Source organism: Ascidiella aspersa, chromosome 6 (assembly GCF_963924565.1).
Source record: "Ascidiella aspersa chromosome 6, kaAscAspe10.2, whole genome shotgun sequence".
NCBI classification, from domain to species: Eukaryota; Metazoa; Chordata; class Ascidiacea; order Phlebobranchia; family Ascidiidae; genus Ascidiella; species Ascidiella aspersa.
Genome location: NC_139452.1, coordinates 15,221,551 through 15,246,968, shown reverse-complemented (window position 1 = coordinate 15,246,968; position 25,418 = coordinate 15,221,551). Strand labels below are relative to the sequence as shown.

Sequence of the window (25,418 nt, the reverse complement as noted above, 5' to 3'; positions counted from 1 at the left end):
TCCCGTGTTAGCAAACCAGTACGCGGAAAGTATGAGTGAGGATTGATTTTACTTGAACGACTGAACGAGTACACCAACAACCCCGGAAGTTTGCAAGTTTTACCGGTATGGGGTTTGATAGACATATATCTGCAAAAAACTATAGTAATACAATAGTACATGGATTTTCGTAGCAATTTGAATAAAAACATAAACTTAATGTTGAAAAGCCAGCGTTCCTTCTTTCCTTGTTTGGAATGGTTCTTTTCTCTTATTGCGTTTGGAACGGATTTACCATCACTTCATTCTACATTGATATTGCCCAAAGGCATAGGTTTTTACCAAAATGTTTAAAAACAGAAATATATGTCACCCCATATTAAATGTTTTGGCTTTTATATTATTAAAACATAAATTGAGAGAAGAAAAACAAAGTCAGTGATTTTGGTGTAAATAGCAATTGTTACACTTATACTGGTATCTTTGCAGTTTGATTTATATAGACGTAATGTGTAACTGTTTTTGTAAATGTACACCTTAAACCTTAATAGGTACTTTTCTGGATATACGGAGGTTTTAACACAGGAAGTGCAGTTGGTTATAACGGCCAGGCACTTTGTGGCCTCAACGACGTGGTCCTAGTCGTTCCGCAATATCGCGTTAACGTGTTTGGATTCTACAACCTCGGCAAGGAATCACCAAACTTTAACAACAACATGGGACTACGGGACCAAATTATGGCAATGAGGTTGGTACATAACCAGGGGCAAATACAGATGTTTTGTTCGATAAGAATTTTCAGGGTTACGCCACAAAGTCACGTCGTAAAACAATTAATCTTACGTAATAAGAATATCAAAGAAATTAGACGAAGTAACCAATGCCATATTGAAGACGCTTGAAAAGGAATATCAGGATGGGGATCGTTTTTAATGTAGTAAAATTTTGGGAAGTATATCGGCAGACAGTACTTTGGTTGCTCCTTCCATTGTCCAAGCTAAGGAACATTCTGGTAATGGAAACATTATTTTGGTTTAATTTCAGGCCATATTACGGTATTAAATGAAATTCATGTAAGGGAGGGGTTATAAGGTTTTAGTAGCACCAGGATAGCGGGGTGGGTTCTATTTAACCCGAGTCTGATTCCGGTCATAAGTGCGATTTGGTGGAGTCCCGCGTCCAACGGTTCTGAATCTGCAGCCTTTATTTAACCGTTTATACGTAATTAAAATAAGTTGAATACTTAGCAATTCATAGTTTTGTAAACAATTCATTTTGTAATGACTTAAGCCCAAGGCATGTCTTTTTGAATCAATAACAAGTCAATTCCAAGTCATGTCGTTGTCATAAAAATTTAAATGTAAAGTATTAAAATTGGTATTAAAATTCGTCCGAATATGAGAAAGTAAGTCAACCGAAAAGTGACACTAATGAAACATATTGCAAGCAAATTGTTTAATGTCCTAAACGTAGGATAAGTAACCCAATTTTATAAAAAAAATGCGTAATGAAAATACTGCAGTCATTTGTCCCAAAGACTTATCAAATCAAGTAATTTGGACTCTGGACACGGGTAGTCTTACTCGAGTCCCAAATCTCGACACAGCAAAACAAACCGACTCCGCCAAGCGCCGACTCCGCAGCCCTGATTAAGATCTGAATTTGTGTACTTGCTAATTACAGGCGCTGGTCACACAACCTACGTTTACTACATGACCCAACAACTTAAGATACCACGAGGTAGAATATTCAGGAAAATGAAAGAAAAAGCCTTCATTGTGTGAGGCGGACCATGGTGATGATTTTATTTTTACCATGGGTTATCCTTTCCTTAACTGTAAATTCACCTTGGAGGGGTTTAAGTTTAGCGATGAAGAAAAGCTTCTTAGCAAACAGTGGATGAAGACGTTGTGCAACTTTGCCAAAACTGGGTAAGTTAGTAGACCAAGCGAGAGAAAACAATGATACAATTAAAAAATATTTATAGGCCTTGTAACAATATCCGGTTTTAGTAATTCTATATAACTGTTGCCCATTTTTAATTTCTTAAATCATCCTTCTAGTAGTACTGTATTGAGTTAAATTTAAAAGTTTCAGTTAATATTTTGAACTTAATAAATATGTTTCCTATGGTGTATTTCAGGAACCCCAACAGCGACTGCAGTGACATTGTGCAATGGCCTCAGTACGACTGTGAGAAGAAACGTCACCTGGTCAAGATGCCTTACGCCGAAGGTAGTGACTTGTTGGCAGGTCCTTGCAAGCTCTGGCTCGAAGCTGTGCCTGGAATACTCTCGCGAAAATAAAGGAACATCTTTATCGTTTTGTTTGACCAATTTACCAATGTATATAGAAGCTTTAATCCCAACGAACATTAATGGCGTTTATTCCTCTGTAATTAGAGTTGATTTATGAGTTTTATTGTGTGTTCCTTCTTAATCTTTACAACTGCATTGAGTAGGCTAGCCACCAATTCTAAATAAATATATCATTTATATACCCGCACTTTATATGAAATAATAAACAACGTTTTACTTATTAAACCATCAATTTGTCCAATAGAGTGGGTTAAAATTATATCGATGTGTAAATATATGTTTCAAAGAAGATGATTTGCACCAGAATTGAAATATAGGTTTTTGCAATAAAATCAAATGAAATATTTGTTCCGCTTGAATGATTTGGCAACCTATGTTAAATGATTTTGGCAACCTATGTAAAACTTGCAAGAAATTCAAAAGAAATGCTGGTATACCTAAAAAATCGCGCTCGGTTCGCTCGCCCCGCGCCTCTGACTTACAAAGGTTAGCAAAAACTAAACAAGATTAACTATTAAAGTTGTCGCGTTTCTTCGAAGTACTTTTATCACATTTTTCATAAGTAGTATGGATGACGACGTTTGGGTCGAATTTTAAACCAAACTAACGCCTTTTTTCGCGCTTTGCGCCAACACTTTACTGCCTCCTTAAATGTAATTAAACACGCTTTTAAGTGAAAAAAGAGATCCTAGGTCCGCCTGATTAAAAGTTGTTCTAACAATTTAATAACACAATTCTCAGTTAACATTTTGTGCGGCCCCTAAAGACCTTTTTGAGTTTGGTGTTGGTCCGCGACTAGAAAAAGGTTGCCGACCCCTGATCTAAACCAACTCATCATTTTTCTCACTGAAACATTCTTGGTGCTGTAGCACACTTCACTTTTGACTTTTAAAACTTGTCAATATGTTGTAGGGTACATTTACGCAAATAAAGCACCATAAAAATTAAAGCGTGACCAATATGTTTACTATTCGCATTTGGTGGATCATCATGTTGTCAGGTTTGACTGTGGTGGATCATGGCAGATATCATTTGAACACCCCTGCACTAGATAATATAACTAGTACAACTAAATAAATAACACATTTCCTTGTAACCTTCAACGCACATGCCTTGGTGTGTTACAATTTATGTGAACCTTATTTGGACGACATAATACAGAGACAAAATGGTAACACAGACCATAAAATACCAACCTTCCATAAATAGACAGAATATAACTATAGCAAACATGATTTTGTTTAAATCTCTTTTAATTTATAATAGCACAGTTTACTTTTCCAGTTAGGCTTTAAAGATCACAAACATGACTTAGGAAAAAAGGTCATATCTATTGATATATAAAGTATTTTAAAGTATAAAACAAATACGTACTCTTTCCTAAAAAGACTTTTCTGTGGCAAATTTTAATATCAATTTTGAGAATCTGAAATCTTCGTTACATCTCGACTTCTTCTTTGTTAAATAGGCCCCATTTGTAACAAATCAGTTGAAAACACTCTCTATTTTTAGCCAGGGAAAGTTTCTACATAGTGTGATTGATTTAGGGCAGGTTTGGGCAATTATTTTTACCGCGGGCTGCATGATAAACATAAAATGTTGTGGCGGGCCAGATTAAAAATACAATCTTAAATTCACGCATTATGACGCCATACTACGACGCTATAAAAAAATTAACTGAAGAACCTGTTATTACGTTGGGAGTTGTACAAGCCGTTATTACGTTAGGCAAATGTATAACGGAAGTCGATTTGGGCCGATTTAAAGGGTACAAGGCATCGTGCAAAGAATTAACTTATTGCAAAGACGGTATAAATCGGGAGAAACACAAACGTGACATTAACCAAATTATACAAACTGTGAATCGGTATGTTTTAGAGCAGTGGTTCTCGTTTTTTCATATTTCTACAAGCCCAAACGCTGTTAATTCGATTCTCCCTAACAAAAACACGACATACTCATTTTTAACTTACGACTTCGATGTACCCTGCTGACAAAAAAGGCCGGATTAAAATGCTTGGCGGGCCAGATATTTTTCCCAGGTCTGATTTAAAGCGTTCCTGACGGGTTGATGTTCTCAGTTAGTAATATTATTGTGCATATATGGTGCAATTATTTCGTTAGTCTTGATACTATATTGTTAGAGATAATCACATTGTATATATTGTTCATTTTATGGAGATATGACAGGTTATGTTTTTTTTTTTAAATTAAGCTCTGCGTCAGTGGTTCCCAACCTACTTGGCATATGGCATCGTAAAGACTATCATGGGTCGGCAACCTACGGAAACAAATGAAATTTGTTCGTGCTCGATATATATATCAATTGCCTTTAAAGTCATATGTTGTTTAAGTCATTGACTTCACAATGTAAGGATGTGAAGAAACCACGTTACCTTGTTTAAAACGCGTTACCTTGTATAGAATGTTATAAACACAATAGGGCCTATTACAATAACGTTATAGGTTCGCGCAAAAGGCTAAGCATAAAACTCTGTCCCTGGCGCTATCCAGTGGTCATATATAGAAAATATGTAAAATAAATTTTGGTAAAAATGGGCCATCAAACTTTTGATAATATGTGTGGTTTGAATATACCTAAAACAAGCAATAGTTTGCACAAATAACTTTTAGCTAAAACTGTTTACAAAAATGACTAAACAAAAATTGCAGACCCATTGTTAAAATTGGCCAAAAAAATATTAGGGAGGGGTATCTTATCAGGTACCTCACCCCTGTGAAAATCTTAAAAAATTGTCAACTGTATCAGTTATTTTTTTACTAAACATATCCAAGTCGCTCGTAAAAAAAGCTCAAACAACGAAAATTTATTGTCAATGAAAATTGGAAAATCATGAACTAAAATTTGTAGTTAATAAACTTTATACATGTTTAATTTAGATGAAAAACACAGGACAGCATAAAAAGCAAAATTAACACCAAACATATCATGGACCTATTACAATTATTATATAAAGAGGTAAATTCTGTACTTAAGTCAACGCTCAGGCGTGCTACTCAAGGTGGGGTCCTAGGACACATGTGAGACAGTGAGAGAGTTACAAGAGGCCCGCGCGACACTTTTCAAACTAATAGAAAACCACATCTTTGTCCGATATGTTAAATAATGTTGTGGCTAATAATTTCGTTTATAAAGCATTTCAGTTTTGTGTTGTGTTTAAACAATAAACATGTATAAGTTTGTTTTCTCCCAAATTCTATACACCTAGTCGTTTACTGATTTCAACGCAGAGAAGTTCACGATGAAACCTTTGGCTTTTGCGAATTCCAAGGTTCGATATAGGTATAGTTTTCATACTTTAAATGTGACCAAGTACTATAGGTTAACAACAAAATTTAAAACTAAGAACAAATATCAGTCGAAACGCAGTGGTTTAGAATATATTGGTGGTCATCTATAATAGCTTTAGTTTATCACGTAACCATATTTTACAAAAACAATTCATGAAAAGTTTAAGACATATTGGATGGCACATCGTGAGAAATGGCAAGTTTGCCTTATTTGGAGTGACAAAACAGTTTAATTAAACATGCACTTTCCCTGTGTGCTAGGGTGTTTGCCCTTTGTACTCGCGCGGCATTTCTAAATATGGCTTGATGTAAGGGGGCTCAAGTTTATTTAGTTAAATATGTACTTTCCTGTGTAATACGATGTTGGCAGCCGCGCGGTATTTCTAAATCGGCTTTATGTAAATTCGAGGTGGAGAAATGTTTTAGGATCGAGGTGATAAACTGCCTTAAAAAGTAGGATAAAGTCGGTAAACTTTATTAATTGAAGTAACTTTATCTAGGGAGCGTTAGTTTTGTATGCTGTGGCCTACATTTTTTCTTGTCCCTGGAAGTCAAACAAGTGTCTGTGATATAATTAGGGCGGTAATGCCAAACTGCCAAACGTCGGTATTCCAGTATAATATTTTACAAAAATGAATTCAAAAATGTATGGTTGGCTGAAGCGTATTCGATAACAACAAAACTCCCTTTATACACATCATGCTTTTTAAATCTGTGACATGAGAAAAAACATGTAAAGGTCAATATATACCGTAGGCTACGTAGGCTACCTAGCTAGATAACGAGTCTTATTTAACGTATTAACTGTGTTTAACACAAAACAATTTGAGAAAGCTCGGATCCCTAACAGGATCACAAAAGATCTAAAGGGTTGGTAAATATGTACTTTGGCCTCTGTGATAAAGCGAGGTACCGGTAGTCGTGAATAGCTTTGCTAAGTATTTTCAACCTAACATATGTACACGGTATGTAGTTCGTATGTAAAACAAATTAAAAAGAACAACAGTGTGATGGACCGTCTGAAAAGTTAAATCAACATTATACCATACCCCTATTAGTATTCTATGGATCAAATATAGTAAAGACCCTACAAGAATTGTCCTGCTTCAGCAAAGCAACTAAGTGAAGTGTAGGAGCGGATACAGTGGGGGCATATGGTCATGTAACAGCATTTTCTTGGGGTGGGGGCAGATCAGCCTGAATGCGTCTTTGCCCCTAATTCGACCTTTGAAACAAAAATTTGGGCAACCTAAACTTTTCGGGGAACCTAAACAAGTGGCATCATCCAGGCATTGTTTCATGTACCCCACAACAAAGTAATGCACCCCCCATTAAATTTCAGTCAAAATCAGTGGTTGTAAAAATATTGGTAGTCACCTATAATAGCTTTAGTTTATCACATATAACTATATTTTACAAAGGCAAATCATGACAAGTTTAAGGCATATTAGGTGACACGCAACGTAAGCAATGGCAAGTTTGCCTTATTTGGGGTGACAAAACAGTTTAGTTAAATATGTACTTTGCCTCCGTGATAGGGCGTTTGCAGTCGCGCGGCATTTCTAAATATGGCTTTATGTAAAGGGGCCCAAGTTTATATAAGTCGAGGTTGAGAAATATTTTCAAAACGCTCTGATTGCCTGTCTTAAAAAGTAGGATGAGGCCGGTAAACTATATTAATCTAAGTAACTTTATTAATGTAGGGAGCGTTAGTTAGCCTACAGTCTTTTTGTCTACAGTTTTTTAAGACGAACAATAAGTGCCTGTGATATAATTAGGGCGTAAATGCCGAACTGGTATCGGTTAAATCTAATTACATCGGTATTCAACTATAATATTTCACAAAAGTCAATTAAAAAATGGAAGTTGTATGGTTGGCTAAAAAGGCTTCGGTAACTACAAAACTAGTTTGGCTAACAAGTCTTATCTAGCGTGTTAACTGTGTTTAACAAAAAGAAATATGAGAAAGCGCAGATCCCTATTAGGTTGACAAACATCGAAAAGGTTGGTAAATATGTACTTTGGCCTCTGCAATAAAGCGAGGTATAATCGTGTATGGCTTTGCTAAATATTGCTTAACCTGTATGTAGACGGTATTAAGGTCCTATTAAAACAAATTAAAAAACATCAACATTGTGTAATGGACAATTTGAAAATGTTGAATCAACATGATGCCGTATCTATCAGTAGCTTACGGTATATGGTATATTAAAGACCCAAATATATTAAAAGCCAAATATATTTAAAGACCCTACAAGTGTTGTCCTGCTTAAGCACCTAGCTCAAGTGTAGGGGCGGATACAGTGGGGGTATATGGCCAATGGCCATGTAAATGCATTTTTTCGGGTTCTGCGGGAATCTAAGTTATGTTTCTAGTAGGTCTTAGCCTGTATTGTTATAATCAGATTAACCTGAATGTTGTGCGCCTTATTGGACTCTCGAAACAATACTTTGGGCAAACTAACCTACACAGAAAGTTTTCATTCTCCACGTATGTATTTCCGTATTTTGAATATTAAAAGTACGCCACGTTTCGACGCTACTTTTTGACGCAACTTGTGACGTTATCCATGCATTTTTCTTCATGCATCCCCAACAAAAATTCTAGATTCGCCCCTGGTCAAGTGGAGTAAAAATATCTAAAATGATCTCCTTATAGCGATACACATATATTTAACCCAAATTCAACTAACATATAATTCTTTTAAAAATGGCATTTGGTCAAAAATCATTGGTTTAAATACGATTGGCTGGCACGTTTCAGAAAATGCTCTAGCACAGTGGCTCTTAAACTTTTTGAAACATGCCCCCCTTTTACAGTTTTAACATAACTCACGCCCAGCTTGTTTAAAAATCAAAAAACATAAAGCAGAACAGCAATTTATTTCCAGGTAAGTTGCATTAATGCGAAGGATGTAACTGTTTTTTTGGATACCAAATGTTTAATTCGAGTATTAGTAGCAGGGAAATATCAGTTCGCCTTAATGTTTAGTCATAATTCATACAGAGTTTGTCAATTTCTCGCGCCCCCCTTGTAAACCTCACACGCCCCCCAAGGGGGGCGCGCCCCCCAGTTTAAGAACCACTGCTCTAGCAAAAAACCTGCGTGTGTACATCTTATCAAACATCCAATACCAATTTTGATGATTAAGCTATTATTTACTACAAAGTCTGCAAATCAAAATTATTTTAATTTCTAAGCCTTTGGGATAAATTAAAAAATATATTTAAAATGACATGCCCAATTGTTTCAACAACTTTGGGCAAAATTAAAGGTGTCGCAATACCCAAAGCAAATCACGAGGAAGCTAAACAAGTTTTTGCCTACTTTGGAATTCCGTTCGCTAAACCACCGCTAGGAAATCTGAGATTTAAAGCTCCAGAGAAGTAAGAAATTTTAACTTAACTTATGTAATAGAGTAATAAAAGCAAAGTAGTTATTTTGCTTTATTTATCATGAACAAAGACCTAATTTTCTCAAATAAAAAAATATACAGCAAATGTACTGTGACCAGTTGAAATGTCTAAAATTAAGGTAAAAAAGATTTTTGCGTTGACTGTAATAATCACGATGCTATGGCCATATTGCTAATACGTTAAATATTTACGCTCAGCGTGACATTTTTTAGATAAAGTTGCAAAAAACTTTTAAGTACCCTTTGCTGTCTGATAACTGACATATCGGATATAGACCTACCTAAATTACTCTAGGCTATAAAACTGTTAAACAAGAAAAAACTAGTTTTAAATGGTTTACTATACATTTTACCAATAGTAAGAAAATTATTTGGCATCGAGATTTAAAAGCCGTGCCGTTTTATTTCATATCGAAATTAAAACGTAAAGGTATCGGTATCAAAATAAACGACGAAGTGTTGGACATCCCTTAGCGTGGATAAATCAAATTCACTTATTGCCAGAGTATTTTACTAATAACTGTTCAGACCGGAGCCCTGGGATGGCGTTTTAGACGCTAGCAAAGGTCCACCTGCGCCAATGGCCAGCAAAGCGGTAGCCAGTGCCCTTGATGATTATATCTCTTATCCTGTGTTGGAAAACGAGGATACGGAACGTATGAGCGAGGATTGTCTCTACCTGAATGTGTACACCAACAACCCCGACATGTCAGCTGATTTACCGGTATGATGTTTAGAAGGTTACACAAGGTGAAACTTGTACAACACAGATATAGGCCGTGTCGATTAACAGCAATTGTCTCAAATAAGAATTGAAAACTGCAAAACATCTGTAGCAAAATAAGTGTATATGCACTGAAAAATAACATCCCTGTAACATTAATACATAAATGAACATCAACACACAAATAAATGTTCCAGTGACTTGATATGCTGCAATTGGTCTGCCTCAATATGGGGTTGTGCTTACAAAATAATACAGCGGACAATGGCGCTACGACTGTTTCTCGACTTGCTCCCCTGTACCTTTGTAGATCAGTTGGTAGAGCGACGGTCCCGGTGTGGCCGAGGACGTGAGTTCCTGTTTGCACGAAAATTTTTAATTGATCAACTAATTTTGGTTGCCCACTCTGAAGATTTCCAGTGTAAAACAGAATATTTACCGTACGAATTGTTTAAGCGCTGTTTGTTCGTAATATAAATTTAGGTACTATTCTGGCTATACGGAGGCGGTTTTAACTTTGGGAGTGCAGTTGGTTACAACGGCCAGGCACTCTGTGGCCTCAACGACGTGGTCCTAGTGGTTCCGCAATATCGCGTTAACGTGTTTGGATTCTACAACCTCGGCAAGGAATCCCCAGACTGCAACGGCAACATGGGACTGTGGGATCAAATCATGGCAATGAGGTTGGTAACTCACCACTGTAGAAGTCATCGGCGACACGTGCCTTTTTAGATAAAGCAGCGATCGGATCTACATGGCATCCTAATTTTATCTTCAAACTAAACTTGTTTGACTCCAGCGATAAGACCAAAAGAAGAACAACATATAAAACACAGTTCGTAACATCAAAATAGGTTTGATACCCAGTCGTAAAAGCGATTAAATCGAAATAGGTCCTATACCCGTCGGAATAAAACCTAAATGGTAAAAATAAGGCCTATCCAATCTATATCCTCACCCAATCCATTAGGCTACCCACAAAAAACCCAAACAGGCGCAAACAATTCGGTACATCGGCGCCCGAACGGTGGCGTCCATACCATAGGGCGTCACAAGCAAATCGGCTGATGCCGAACCGATGCCCCCCGATCGTCCCATAACCTTTCATAGTTTTAGGCGTTATTTTGGTCTTTTATTCCGAAAGGTTTAGGTCTTAGTCAGACGAGTTGGAATTTTAGATTTTATTCTTCGGTGGATATTACTGTGAATTTTGCTTTATTATGTCGTTGGTCTTGACACTATGGTATTATAGATTGTTCTACTTTAGATATTTATTGTGTGTTCCCACTTTTTTACGTGAAGTCAATTTTCATTGTTATGTCATAAGCGCACAATAACTTTCTTGATTGGGATTATAAAGTCGTAATGACGCGAACGAAGCCTTTAACTGTACATTTAGTTATTTGTTACAATATGTCTACAAGTTTAAACTTAAAGTTAAAAAAACGATCCTAACGGACTGATTTATGCCTAATCCACTAAACATAGCGGGTCGCGCATGTTTCGAACACTGAAAGGAGGTTACGGAATAATGTATTTATATGTTTTTTTCGGTTAAAAATCCATAACTCAGAACCCGTTGTATTCCTAATCCTATTTAGATGGGTAAAATACAACATTCGGAGTTTTGGTGGAAACCCCAATAACGTGACCATATTTGGAGAAAGTGCTGGAGCGTCTTCTGTCAGCTTACACGTCATGTCGCCCGAATCACGTGGTCTATTTCATCGCGCCATTAGTCACAGCGGAGTTTTAACATTTCCACGTGGTAAAAAAAATACTTAACGTAACAGTTACGCCAGCTGTCGCGTGCTCTGATTTACATTAAATATTAATTATTATATTTTGGAAATCCTTAAAATAACATACTTTCTCTTCAACTTTTGTACGACTTCGGTGTTATTACTTACCCCTTGTTTCGATTACTCCCATTGGTTGACTAAACATACCTTATACTAGTGGTCTCCAAACTGTGGGTCGCGTTGCGACCCTATGTGGGGTTCCTTAAATATTTTATTGGGTGGCCATCCCTTACTATTTCCTGTAGTTGTCTGGCAATGAGTATCTTGAAATTGTTAAAACAAATAAAAATTTCGTGCTCCCTGTTAACTTTAATGTATGTTTCACTACTTTAAACTTCTTATTTTGGCACACATGTTTAACACAGTTGTTGGTAATTGTTAAGTATATTCAATCGTTCGTGTTATTTAGTTTAGGCATTCGGCCTACACTTCTCCGAAAACAAACTGGGGTCGCATGTAAATGCTGATTTTATTTTAGATTTAAATTGGGTTCGGTTATTGAAAAGCTTTGAGATCAAATCCTTATCACCTAACGTTACTTATAAAAGGCCGGTTGACAAGGGCTTGTGATCGCGGATCGGATCAGTGCAAAGTTAAAAAACCGCGGCTAGGAAATTAAACTTGATATTGGCCTTAGTTAATTTTTTTAAAAGAAGGAAAAATAACATATATTTATCCAGCTATAAACAGAAACTAATGCACGCCTGGAATAAAACTACAGTGTTTTCCTTTTTTCACATTTACAGAAATGATGAGCTCGGAAGCGCAATGTAAATCTCTTCACGAGAAACTAAACATCACAGCAACGGACCCTGAAGACATTCTAAAGCAATTGAGAGAAATTGACGCCGAAAAATTAATTGAAGTTATTGACGCCAATGTAAGATCGGGTTTTGTATTCCATTGACCATTTTAATAAATTAAAGGTTAACCCACGCTATTCGGCAATTATGTCGGAGAAACACGATTTTAACATGAGTTTGCTCGGTATATGTAGATTGTAGAAGGAACTTTATACATTTTACAGTGTCACAGTGTGTATTTCACTCCTATTGTTGATGGAAAGGTGATACCGAAACATCCCATCGAGCTTATAAAAGACGCAAATTTTGCGCCGGTTCCCTATATAATTGGTTTTAACAACTCAGAGGGATACGGAATTGTTGCTTATGGAATGCCCAAAACATTTGCCCAGGGCTTGGATAAAGAAACATGCGTCAGTGAGTTGAAGAAAAACCTCTCAATGGGATTTCCGGTATGTCATGAATTACAAAAAATAAAAACAAGTTTTCTTTGAATAGAGATATACTTTTGTTTGATATAACACAGAACCTATAGTTATCAATACCTGCTGTTCATTTCGACGGCCTTTGCGCTGATAGACCCCCGTAGTTAAATGCCGTTAACCCAATAAACCTATTTCGGTTTGAGTAGTACTCGACACCAGGACGGGGTCGTAATGAAACTTTAGGCGTGTCAGACTCTGGCTAAAAAATATCGAGTCTGACTCCAAAGACGCAAGGGGCTCCGACTCCACAGCCCTAATCGTAACTTGGTTAAATCACGCTTTTAAACTTTACGGGTACCGGTAATGTCCTCGTGCGTCAATTCATAACTTTTATAGAATGAAGACTATGACAAGCCATTCCACTATTAAATATAATTATAATTACAGATTAAAGTTGGAAGTTTTGCGCCAATGTGTTTCACGGTACTTAATCAGATTTTTCGGGCTTATTGACTATAATCTTTTAATTGATGTTATCGTAGCCAGAGAAATTAGAAGAAGTCACTGATTCCGTATTAGAGACACTTAATAAGGAATATAACGATGAAGACCAATTTAAATGGAGTAAAATTTTGGGAAGCATATTTGCAGACACCACTATGGTTGCTCCTTCCATTGACCAAGCTATGGCACATTCTGGTAATATCATTTTGTTTTAGTTGAAAGTATTTTAAAGCAAATGTATCGGTTTTAGCGGATAACTTTTAAAACACTGAACGTTTAATTGTATAAGCTATTGTTAAATATGAAGTTTTATCAGCTATTGGAAAGTGGTCAACAAATTCCTCGAGAGATAACTTTATTAGGTTTTTTTCGCTCTATAAATTTGTTTACATGTCATTTGACAGGCGCTGGACACACAACCTACGTTTACTACATGACCCAACAACTTAAGATGTATCACGAGGAAGAATATTCAGGAAAACTAAAGAAAAAGCCTTCATTTTGTGAGGCAGATCATGGTGATGATTTGATTTTTACAATGGGTCACCCTTTCCTTAACTGCAAATTTACTTTGGAGGGGCTTAAGTTTAGCGATGATGAAAAGCTTCTTAGCAAACAGTGGATGAAGACGTTGTGCAACTTTGCGAAAACTGGGTAAGTTAACTTTGCTTTGTTCCAAGCTAAAACAAAAAAACAGTCGCCTTTTAATATCCTGTCGAGCAGAGCAATATTTTCTTAGTCGCGGGCCTGACTCAAACTCCAAAAGGTCCAGGCGGGCCGTAATGAAATTCAACTAGTTCTTTTGTTAAAACGTGTATAGTTTTAGCCATTTTTTGTGACAACTGTTGATCAGGGGCTGTCGTCGGATGTTTTGCATTTAGAAATGAGTCTAATTAGCCTATCTTAACAAACATGCGTTTGTTCAGTTTAAAGTTTAAAGTACTAAAACATCGAGTCAGCACGTCAGCGTCACCCATGATCACAATGAAAAGGTGTAATTAAAATACTCTACGCGATAAACTTAATCATTTATCTAGTTTATGATGAAATTTGAAGAAGAACCGCTCACCTCTTGATAAAATATTTAACATGCGCAAGAAATATATTATTACGCAGCACAATAAAGTGCATCCAGATATACAATTTGGCTGAACTTACCAGATTATGTAAGGCTTTAGGCTAAAAAGATTTTTCGGCAAACAAGGCAAACATACTAGATATGCAAATAAGATTTTTTTTACATTCACGTAAAAGAGACAAAATACTGGAAACGGCCACTTGTCTAGTTTTAAAAGAGGTGGCGTGCCGGATGATTTACTTTGGCGTGCCGTAGGTTGCCGACCCCTGGTGTACAGCAGTGCTATTGTCAAATTTGCCGAATATTAACTTTTTTTAAAAGCACTGTTCCAGTGAAAGCCCAGTTGGTATACTTTTTTTTAGGTTGATTAGAATATTTTAAATTACAGATATTTGTTTTCAATGTTTATTTCAGAAACCCGAACAGCGATTGTAGTAACGTTGTACAATGGCCAAAGTACGACTGCGAGAATAAACGTCACCTGGTCATGAAAATGCCCTACGCCGAAGGTAGTGACCTATTGGCAGGTCCTTGCAAGCTCTGGCTCGAAACCGTGCCTCAAATACTCAAGCTGAAATAAAGGGACTATATAGTCGTTGCCCAAATCGATATGCATAGCCCTAGCTAATTTCATCGTCGATCGTTTAACAATTGAAAAAAATTATTAATAAACTTATATTGAATTCATGTGCACGTTTTCAATCAGCAGTATAAATTATTAATAATTAATTTACGTAAACGTTTCAGCCATATACAAGCGGAGACCATTTTGTTGAACTTATATCTAGTAACTCAGGTAGCCTATTTGAATATTGGTTCTCCAAAAATAATCGAGTTAGGTTCACAGTTGTGTACGAGTTTGTCTGCAGAAGAAGTAATATTGCTGCTTTTCTGTCCCGAATTATTGAAAATATCACAAAAAGAAAACTAGGAAATGTATTGCTTATTGGAAACAGTTAATATTTGTACATGCGGTTTCGCGTCATCATCGACAAACACCTTTTTTGCGAAACCTCAAGGTAAACAATTAAATTGGACCAAGCCTTTGTTGACACAAGAGTTCATCCAACGCAGTGGGCGCAACAGGTCAAGGGAAGGATTAATATTCATATGACATCAACGGTTGACATTAACCTAAAGGATGGGCCTTAGACTTCATCAAAAAATGCTTAGTGTCTAGTTAAAATTTATTACTTCAAATTCAACATAGGCCCTCTTATGCTGAAGAGGATGCCTTGACAAAATCGTGGTTCGGCCTTGTTGTTTGCTCAAGCTGACTGTACTGTAAGCTGTAAAACAAAGTTGTGTGCGCAAGCTGAATGTCTGTATGCATACTAACTGGACGTGTGAGAACGATAAGGAGAATAGACTTAAAGCTGACTTATATATGGTGGTTTAAACGTATTCAAAGATTATTGTGCATCTGCTGAAATCTACCATAATGGTTCCGACAGCAAATAAGCTATAGTTAGTTTATTATTACAGCACAGTGTTCTGTAGAACATTACAAGCAATTCTCTCATTGATATGTTCGTTGTAAAACTTTTCCGAAATAAGTTAATTGCTTCAAAAGAATGAACGGCTGAAATCACAGTATTATGTATTTTATGGCAGACTGTAAAATTTATCCAACATTTTTATGTAGACACAATATTTTTGGGTTGCAAGAAGAATATAGGAAATAATTCACAGGCATTTCCGGGAAATTACTGACATTGTTTAAACTGTAAGGAAGGCATTTTAAAATAACCAGCTCAAACGAAAAAATCATTCTCAAGTGATTAAGTTAACAATTTCGTTCTTGCAACCCAAAAAACGAATTACTGGTATATTTCGCCTGAACCTTTCACAGGTTATTATAATTTCGAGAAAAAACTTTTTTTCTTACTCTTATTATCAGTAAACTGGTCTTTTTTATTGTTCAAATCGCTAGTTATTCCGCAGGATTTGTGTAATTGTCGAGACTTGTTATGGACTGCCCAATCGTTACAACTAGTTTGGGCCAAGTGAAAGGTATTGCCATACCCAAGGCAAACGACGACGAAGCAAAACAGGTTTTTGCCTATTTTGGAATACCATTTGCAAAACCACCGGTGGGAAACCTAAGATTTAAAAATCCTGAAAAGTAAGAATAATGGTAATTTAAAGCAGTTTACTTTAATCAAGATTTTTTTGGCAAAAAGTTTGGTTTATTAATGTGTGATATATTTGACAGTTTAAGAATTTTCGTCCTAGCTTTTCCCGAAAGTATTAACACCTTTATATGACATTTTGCAATTTGCGGCATTATATACTTAACATGAAGTTTAGATAAAACATGTTAATTATTAAAAATGATTTTTTTTTTCTTCATTTGAATAACGACTGTTATGCATTTGGTACCCTACAGTTTCCTGCCTTTAACCAAATCCTTGTTTACCCATATTCGAGTGGACACATTGTTGTTCAGGGTGGAACCATGGAACAATGTGTTAGACGCCAGCAAATCGCCAGCTGAACCTATGGCGAGCGTAGCATTTATCGGTCCGCTTATGGATTACGCGACTGTACCAGTCCTGGATAATGAAGATTTGGAAAACATGAGCGAGGATTGTTTATACCTAAACGTGTATACCAGCAACCCCGACAAGAAAGCTAATTTACCGGTACTGGCTTTTCACCGGGATGGGTTTATGACCAATTTAAAAAAACAGTAAAATAAACAAAATTGCTTATTAAAGTCTTTAACGTTAAGAGCGAATCTGTATTCTACTATAGGTATTGTTCTGGATATACGGAGGCGGGTTTAGCTTTGGGGGCACAATCGGTTACAATGGCCAGGCACTCTGTGGTCTCAACGACGTCGTTTTAGTTGTTCCGCAATATCGCGTTAACGTGTTTGGATTCTACAGTCTCGGCAAGGAATCCAGCTGCAAAGGCAACATGGGACTTCAGGATCAAATCCTAGCATTAAAGTAAACATGTTTATATGCGACTGGTAAATGCAAACACGTAAAATGTTTCAATAGAATCCAAATTCTACTTAATATTAGGTTTAACAAAAAACACCTTTTAATTTCCTTATAATATTTTTGCCTAATATGCACAGATGGGTTAAAGACCATATTAACAATTTTGGTGGAAACCCCGACAACGTAACCATATATGGAGAAAGTGCCGGAGGAATATCTGTCAGTTTTCACGTTTTGTCACCCGAATCACGTGGTCTATTTCATCGGGCCATCAGTCAAAGCGGAGTTGCAACAATGGAAAGTGGGTAGTTTTGTCCGTTGCTTTTATGTGTGAATGACAAATTTGGAGAAAAATGGCCTGCATTAAAGCAATTACCTTGATCGATTTAGCTATAGGTGCTTCCCAACCTTTTGTAATTCGCAACCTACTTTTAATGCAAGTTTTATTAATGAGAAATGACAAAATGAATAAAACAACAAATTAACGAGGAACTAAAATTGTCATTTGCGTAAAACCTGCATATATATTACTGTCGTACGCAGTCTTGGACAACTATAGGTAATTCTAGTTTTCGAATTCAATGAATTAGAGCAAAATGCGGCTAATTCTAATTCTCATCTAATCTGTAAATTGCCTGTGCGCTCTAATTTTAGTTCTAATCTAATTCGGATTTTTTCAAAAATTCTACTTTGTCCAACGGCATTTTTAGTCTCTTCTTAGTCAAAGCAAAGAATTTGAATTCAAACTATTTGGTTGCAACGTAAGTTTTACAGTCTGAAAAGCATATGCTAATATGCTAAAAGACATCAAAATTAGCACACATATATTTACCATTTACATTCTTATTAGAATAATTCTTGATTTAAATTAAGTTGATTGCGAATAGTCAAATGTAATTCTAGTTCAAATTCTAGTTCAATTTCGTTTTTTTAACAATTCGGTAATTCTAATTCTAATCTAGTTGAAAACTCAAAATGGTCTAATTCTAATTCTTATTTAATTTGGAAAAATGAAATGCTCTAATTTTAATTCTAAAAATCTAATTTTAAAAAGCTAAAATAAATCTATAGTCTTCCAAGTCTGGTCGTACGTATAGGGGTACTGAAATAGTTAATGCCACGCAACACATCTAATTGTTACTTTATTTATTACTTTATTGCAATAATGTTACGTTATGATAACGCAATAATATCGCTATCTAATAGAAAACTGTAACATGCTTCGCGACCCACCTGAAACAGCTTTGCTAGCCACCGATGGGTCGCGACCCCTGGTTGGGAAGCACTGATTTAGCTTTATTGTAAGTATCATTTTATTTGTTCACAGCAATGATAAATGCGGACTTGTCAGCGCAGCGCAAAGCTCTTCACGAACAACTGAAGATCACAGCAACTGACCCCGAAGATATTCTTAAGCAATTAAGAGAGATCGACGCTGAAACAATAGTTAAAGCTATTGATGCCGAGGTGATGTAGTTTTACCCATTCAGTTAACCTATAGCCTATTATACGAAATATTCAGATTGTGTTTAACATAAAATGGTGCTCTAGTTGTTACAGTACAACAGCAATAAAAAGGTAAAAATCATAATTAGTAAGTCAAAGATTCAGATCAGTTTTAGAATAAAATAATCTGCTTAAATCCGAAAGGTAAAAAACAAACGATTCTGGTTGGATACCAATTGATAAAAATCAAACAAAAAACATAATATATATTTTACTCCGATGAGCATCATCAATGTCTTATTCTGAAAGAATTAAGCAAAACATTTGGATTATTTTTTCATCCAATATTTCTTCCATTGAAAATTCCCTTGTTTGCTTTTCAGCAAAATAAAAATATCAACAAAAGTATATATAAATTTCGAGCTTAGTATGTATTTCCACAACAAAATCTTGCCCTCCAACATAAGGACAAACAGAAACACAAAAAGGACTTAAAGCCCAAACAATTAAGACTAAACCGATAACACGCGCTATTCAATAATACGGCATTTCATTTAAATTTTTGTCCTATTTGTAGCCTTTTAGAACTATGTTCACTCCTACTTTGGATGACGTTGTGATCCCCAAGCATCCCAACGAGATGATGAAAGACGGAAATTTCGCCCCTGTTCCCTACATAGTGGGTATGAACAACACTGAAGGATTCGGACTTTTCGCTTTACAAATGCCCCCGAAATTTGCTGAAGGCTTGGACAAGGAAACATGCGTCAGCACTATGAAGGCCAGTCTCGCAATGGGAATGCCGGTATTCAGGAATTGTTGGTCCAACATTATTTTTTAAAGTAAAAACATTTTAACCATTTGGGAAAAAAATCAAGAATAAATATTCCTAAATTGTTGATGTTTCAATGGTAGGCTGTTAACATACAGACACAATACTATTAATATTGCTTTAAAAAACAATTAAATGTAATATTCTTTCCAAACCAGCGTTTATGATAGATAAGTCATGGCATAAGACAAAAATTATAGGAAACCTGCTGTTTCCAGTGAATTCACTAATATGCAATTGAAATATTTGCAAATAACGAAATCAAAAACGGAATATTTTTAGATTTTAATTTGCAGGACCTTAAATTTAGATGGACATGGTGTATTGGGTACACATAAAGTTTAAGATTTGCTTTAAAAATTATCAAGAGAAATCGAATAAACATGTTATTAAAGGGGTGGGCTATTATATTTTACCGCGGGTCGAAACATAAAATGTTGTGACTGGCCGGGTCAAACATACGATCTCATAAAGCAACAATATGACGTTATAATGTTTAGCTTGGTAAACTAAAGAACCTTTTTTTGTTTCTCAGCCAGATAAGTTAGACAAAGTGATTGAAGCAATTTTGGAGATTCTGGACGAAGAATATGAAGACACAGACCCATTCAAATGGAGCAAGATACTGGGAAGTATTACGGGAGACAAGAGTTTCGTCATTCCCAGCATTGGCCAAGCTTTGGCACATTCTGGTAATTTACAAGTCACCTTGCCAAATAAATGTAATCGACGTTTTAGATAAACATACAGCAATCGAGTTTAGTCAGACACTTAACTTTGTTCTTCAGTAAAAGTATTTTTTCTAACGACAACACAGTTCCATTATTTTTCAAGCGTATTACCGCAATCCATGAACAGGACTGTTAAAAATATTTTAGGTCAAAGCGGATAAATTTGTCGGATAATTATGAGACGGTTTCTTTGGTTTTTGTGTCATCAGGCGCTGGCCACCCGACCTTCGTTTACTACATGACCCAACAACTGAAGATGCATCATGACGATGAATATGCCGGCAAATTAAAAAAGAAACACCCATTTTGCGAAGCAGACCATGGCGACGATGTAGTGTTCACTTTTGGTTATCCCTTGATAAACTCCAAATTCACATCAGATGGGTTCAAGTATAGTGATGACGAAAGACGACTTAGCAAGCAGTGGATGAAGAGTTTGTGCAGCTTTGCCAAAACAGGGTACGTTTGTACAGAATTTAGCACTTTTTTTGAACAATAATAAAATTCCAAAAAAAACCCAAAAAAGATTTAAAACGCGATCTTAAAAACATATTGACTGAAATTTGAGACATTAAATATATCATTGTATAAATCATGCACTCAAAATGTATTAATATTATTAATTTAACTTAAGATGATTGTAGGTCTAACGAAATCGTCTAAATGGTGTTTCTTCTATCTATTCGTATTCATATATTATTTAATAAGATTTGTTTTAAATTAAAAAAGTAGGCTACAGATTTTTAGGCCTTGAACAGATTAATCACGTCCTTAAGCCACTACAACATTTTAGTATAGGCCTACCAATCATGGGCGCCCGCACGGGGGGGGGAAGGGGGGGCACTTGCCCCCCCCCCTGGAATTTCAAAATGCGATTATTAGTATTGTTTATAAGTGTAATATGTTGAAAATATTATACATTATCCATTGCCCCGAGTGGCGTATCCAGGGGGCGGGAGTTCTTACACCCTTTTTGTAAGTGATGTTATCGTTTTTTGTTCGGTTTTGTCACGGTTTAACAAACTGTTCGAAGTGGCGTGGTTTTTAAGTAATTTGGTCACGCGTCTTAATCCAATGCGAAACCAAATTCGAGTGCAAAACGCCGTTTTTCGTCTTTTGTTTGGTCGACCGTAAACGCTGCAAGTTTTTCTCTTTTGTTATTTGTTTAGGTTGACTGATTAGCAAGTGTGTATTCGACAATTGACAACGCTAAGTCAAGCCTTCTTTCTTTTTTTCTCGCTAAAAAACGCTGAGTAATACGCAGTATGTTCCTCGCTGTTCGGTCTCTGTGCTAATATCTGATGTTGGTGTAACATCCACATTTGTTTAACTGAAAAAGTTTCTTAAAAGGAGGTATAATGGTGACTGTCGTACGCGTTTCAAAGTCTCCATTTTTAAGTAATGATAATTAACGCAAAATTATGCTCTTTAAGTATACTCTAAGACCATGGGCTAAGTGTGCAATGGTCACAACTTATTTTCCCTCAACCGGAGCTTGTAATTTAGCTGACTTGGCACACAGCTCGGCGCAGATGTTGCGCTAATCGTGGCATAATAACACCCGGAAAAAACGATCTTCGTTTAGTATTGCAGGTGGTGAAAGACGTGCTTGTAATTTAGCGCTCGTTCCGTTTATGGAACTTGAAAACTGCGCTGCTGATAGTCCAATTATGTGTGATTCTACCACAATTAAACACACATATTTCACGGTCTTGGTTTGATTTTTTGCCTGAAGTTAACGATTGCACACCGTAATTTCGCAGCTGGCGCCTGACAGGATTGTCGACGACGCACGTGGTCGCTTTTGCTGGACGTATTTGTCTGTTTCTGATTATTTTTTTTATCACGTCTTGCAATCACCATTATATGACGTCATACTGTCACTGTTTTATGACATCATTATTCATTAACGTCAGACGAAACATAGGGGAATTTCCTAAGTTGAAAATTCAGGACCCCCCTTTTTGATTTTCTGGTTATGCCCCTGATTGCCCCCCCCCCGGAAAATTTTCTGCGGGCGCCCCTGCTACCAAGTAGAAAAGCAGAATCACCATTTGCAATACTATATCTAATATAATATGTATAACAGTGAAAGCTGGCGTTTACCATGTAATAAATATTTCCATTTGTCAAAACATGTATTAGAAACCCCAACAGCGACTGTAGTGACACCGTACAATGGCCTCAGTACGACTGTGAGAAGAAACGTCACCTGGTCATGAAGATGCCTTACGCCGAAGGTAGCGACCTTGTGCCAAAACGTTGCAAGCTCTGGCTCGAAACTATTCCTTCAATTCTTAAGAAGTAAATGAATGAATACGTTTCCCATTGTAACCACCGGTTATTTTAATGCTGTCTTTGATTTTTTTTCGTTGACATAAAATTGTTTCTAATTGTTTCGTAAAATAACTGATTTATTGCGTTATTGTAACATAAAAAATATTTTCAAAAGATGAAAAGCGCCCCCCTATAGAAGCATGTATGACTAAGATGCTCACGATTGTGGCCTTTCAAATGAGCTTACACTAACAATTAATAAAGATCTTGACAACCTTGTTTTAGTCTAATCATCATCATTAGGTTTATTCGTATCAAATGATGTTAGTTCCATATTGAAAGATACGTTAAGGGTAACAAAAAAGTCAATTGGACCAAATCGAAGAGTCCAATATACGAGGTCTTTTTGAACTTTTCTGTTTAGCAGCCACAGATGTTAAACTAAACTTTAAAACATCAAAGTATTATTTGTAACTTCATAATACAAGACATGACCTCATTATGCCATATTTGTAAACTTGTAAGTAAGCAAAATAAAGTAAATAAAATCATCAACTGCCATCGCTTATATTCAATGTTAAAAGTAAATATCAAGCAAGAACTTAGCGACTGATGAACCTTAAATACAGTGTTTCTTACCATTTTTTACTTCAGGGCGCACCTAGATATGTTTAGAAAAGAGGCGGGGCACCTCGCGAATAAAGCCAGGGCAAAAAATGGGTATAATTCTCTTAAATTGTTTGCAAATATTTATTACATATAGGCTCCATAGTTACATATCTTTAAAGAGACTCCATCCTTGAGACCGAGTTTAGAATGGCCAGAATATTGCCTATATACAATCTTATATCTAACCCCACTCCTAACTTTATCACTATAACTTCCCTTATTCATAAAAGGGGCAAATAATCCTGTCCCAAAACAGCGGCGCCGTACAAAAACTGTTGCCTTTGGCTGAACTTTATAAGTAGTTTGCTTCTAAGCCATGGGTAAACAGGAGATTATAGTTGCTTTTAAGTCTGCTTGGGTCTTTTTTATTTGACGTACAATCGTACATACTTTACGTAGTTTGTCGTGGTACATGAGAGCAAATCTGAATCAAAGTTATTGTAAAATATTTTAAATAGCAAGCTAAATTCCAAGTATTTGTCATACATACAGAACTCGTTAACTAGTTACTGGAGTAAGCTATGTAGTAAAAGGCTAATTGATTTTTTTAATAAAGTGCATTTCATCCGGTACCTACCGTCTATTTCAGATATTAAAAATCAGGTTTTGTCATAGAAAGTCCAATTGTGACGACTAAATTGGTCAAAGTTAAGGACGTGACTTTACCCAAATCGAGGCTCAAAACAGGTTTACGCCTATTTGGTGATTCCCTTTGCCAAACCACCAACAGGAAAGCTAAGGTACAAAGTAGAGATATTAATCACAGAGCGTTTGCGGCTGCTTGCGCGGTTTAGCTAAGTAACCGCACAGCGGCAAGTAAATAAATCTAAAAAAAATTGCCGCACCCTGCCGTATACCGTGTACGTCATGTCAAAGTTTAATTTTTTGTTAATTGAAAAGAAATAGCGAGTATAGTTTACTCATGGATGTTTCATTCCTAAACAGTAAGCAGTTGTCCGTACTTTTATGGTTAGACTAGCTTTCTAGGTGTCTGTTAGTGTTTTTTGTATAAGTGTTGAATATATATATATTGCTTTTAGTGCTCAAATTTGCGATCAGCGCAGCTTAAGATTTCGAAATTAATTTGCGGTGCAGCGCTGCTTGCGAACTGCCTATTAAGTTGTGGTGCGGGCAGCGAACACAAATTTTATATTCTCACCATCTCTGGTCCAAGCTCCTGAAAAATAAGATACCAGGTAAAATTGAATATTTTAACATATGTTCGTTTCCAAATTACATGTTTTAAGCTCAATTAATAAACTGCCTAAATCTGTAGCAAAGCCACTAAGCTGTGCTTAGTTTGGGCAAGGGTCGGCAACCTTTTTCTAGTTGCTGGCCAAAACAAAACTCAGAAAGGTCTCTGCGGGCCACATAAAATGCTAACTAAGAATTGTTCTATTAAAATGATAGAACAACCTTTAATAAGACGGGCCTCGGGTCTTTTTTGCACTTAAAACGTCTTTATTTACATTTGGCAGTAATGTGTTGGCGCAAAGCGCAAAAAAGGCGTTTGTTTGGTTTAAAATTCGAGTTCACACGTCATCATCCATACCACTTATGAAAAGTGTGATACAACTATATACTTGGAGGAAACGCGATAACGTTAATAGGTGTACTAGTTCAGTTTTTATTAACCTTTTTTGTGTCTGGGCGCGATTGCGCGATTTTTTTGGTATACTGGCATTTCTTATAAATTTCTAAAAAAAGTTTTTACTACATTGTCAAAAATAAAATAAAATAAAAAAGATATGCCCAATATTTTTGAATACGATTTACGATTTTCCGCGACGCTCTTGGCAGCCTTCCACGGCGCAACGGTAAAAAAGCGCTGATATAGTTCAAAAGACAGTCTCAAAGAGTTAACGAACCGGGTGTGGAAAGATCATTCGGGCGAAGCGCGAAAATTTTTCGCACCTACGTAGTTAAAATAGTCAAAAATATTTCAAATGGACTCGTGTCTAGTTTGTCACAGAGGCGGCGGGCCGGATGAATTACATTGGCATTGCTTAGTTATCTGGGCAGTGGATTTTGAGCCACTGCGTGGTAGAGGATTTTGCGGCCAATATTGCTGCCCAACCACCAGTACAGGAAACTTTGGACATTCTTCCACGGTGTGGTTCGCCGTTTAGTGGCTCCGCACTAACATAGTGG

General features: G+C 36.3%; 2 protein-coding genes across 2 annotated transcripts; both read left to right on the top strand.

Annotated features, from left to right (window-relative positions):
• The first annotated feature begins 841 nt into the window (after window positions 1–841).
• LOC146140401 (pyrethroid hydrolase Ces2e-like) lies at window positions 842–2,637 on the top strand. The gene is made up of 2 exons (XM_083392278.1): window positions 842–1,910; window positions 2,123–2,637. The coding sequence occupies exons 1-2, from the start codon at window positions 1,795–1,797 to the stop codon at window positions 2,283–2,285; spliced, it is 279 nt and encodes a 92-aa protein (XP_083248404.1). The 5' UTR covers window positions 842–1,794; the 3' UTR covers window positions 2,286–2,637.
• A 6,194-nt stretch (window positions 2,638–8,831) lies between these two features.
• LOC146140400 (uncharacterized) lies at window positions 8,832–22,629 on the top strand. Its single transcript, XM_083392616.1, has 18 exons — window positions 8,832–8,996; window positions 9,554–9,749; window positions 10,233–10,432; window positions 11,351–11,517; window positions 12,298–12,431; window positions 12,579–12,806; window positions 13,322–13,478; window positions 13,688–13,937; window positions 14,776–14,931; window positions 16,325–16,486; window positions 16,811–17,006; window positions 17,119–17,315; window positions 17,450–17,613; window positions 18,640–18,779; window positions 19,336–19,563; window positions 20,126–20,282; window positions 20,531–20,780; window positions 22,467–22,629. Exons 1-18 carry the CDS (start codon window positions 8,842–8,844, stop codon window positions 22,627–22,629), a joined length of 3,300 nt encoding a protein of 1,099 aa, XP_083248742.1. The 5' UTR covers window positions 8,832–8,841.
• Window positions 22,630–25,418: the final 2,789 nt, after the last annotated feature.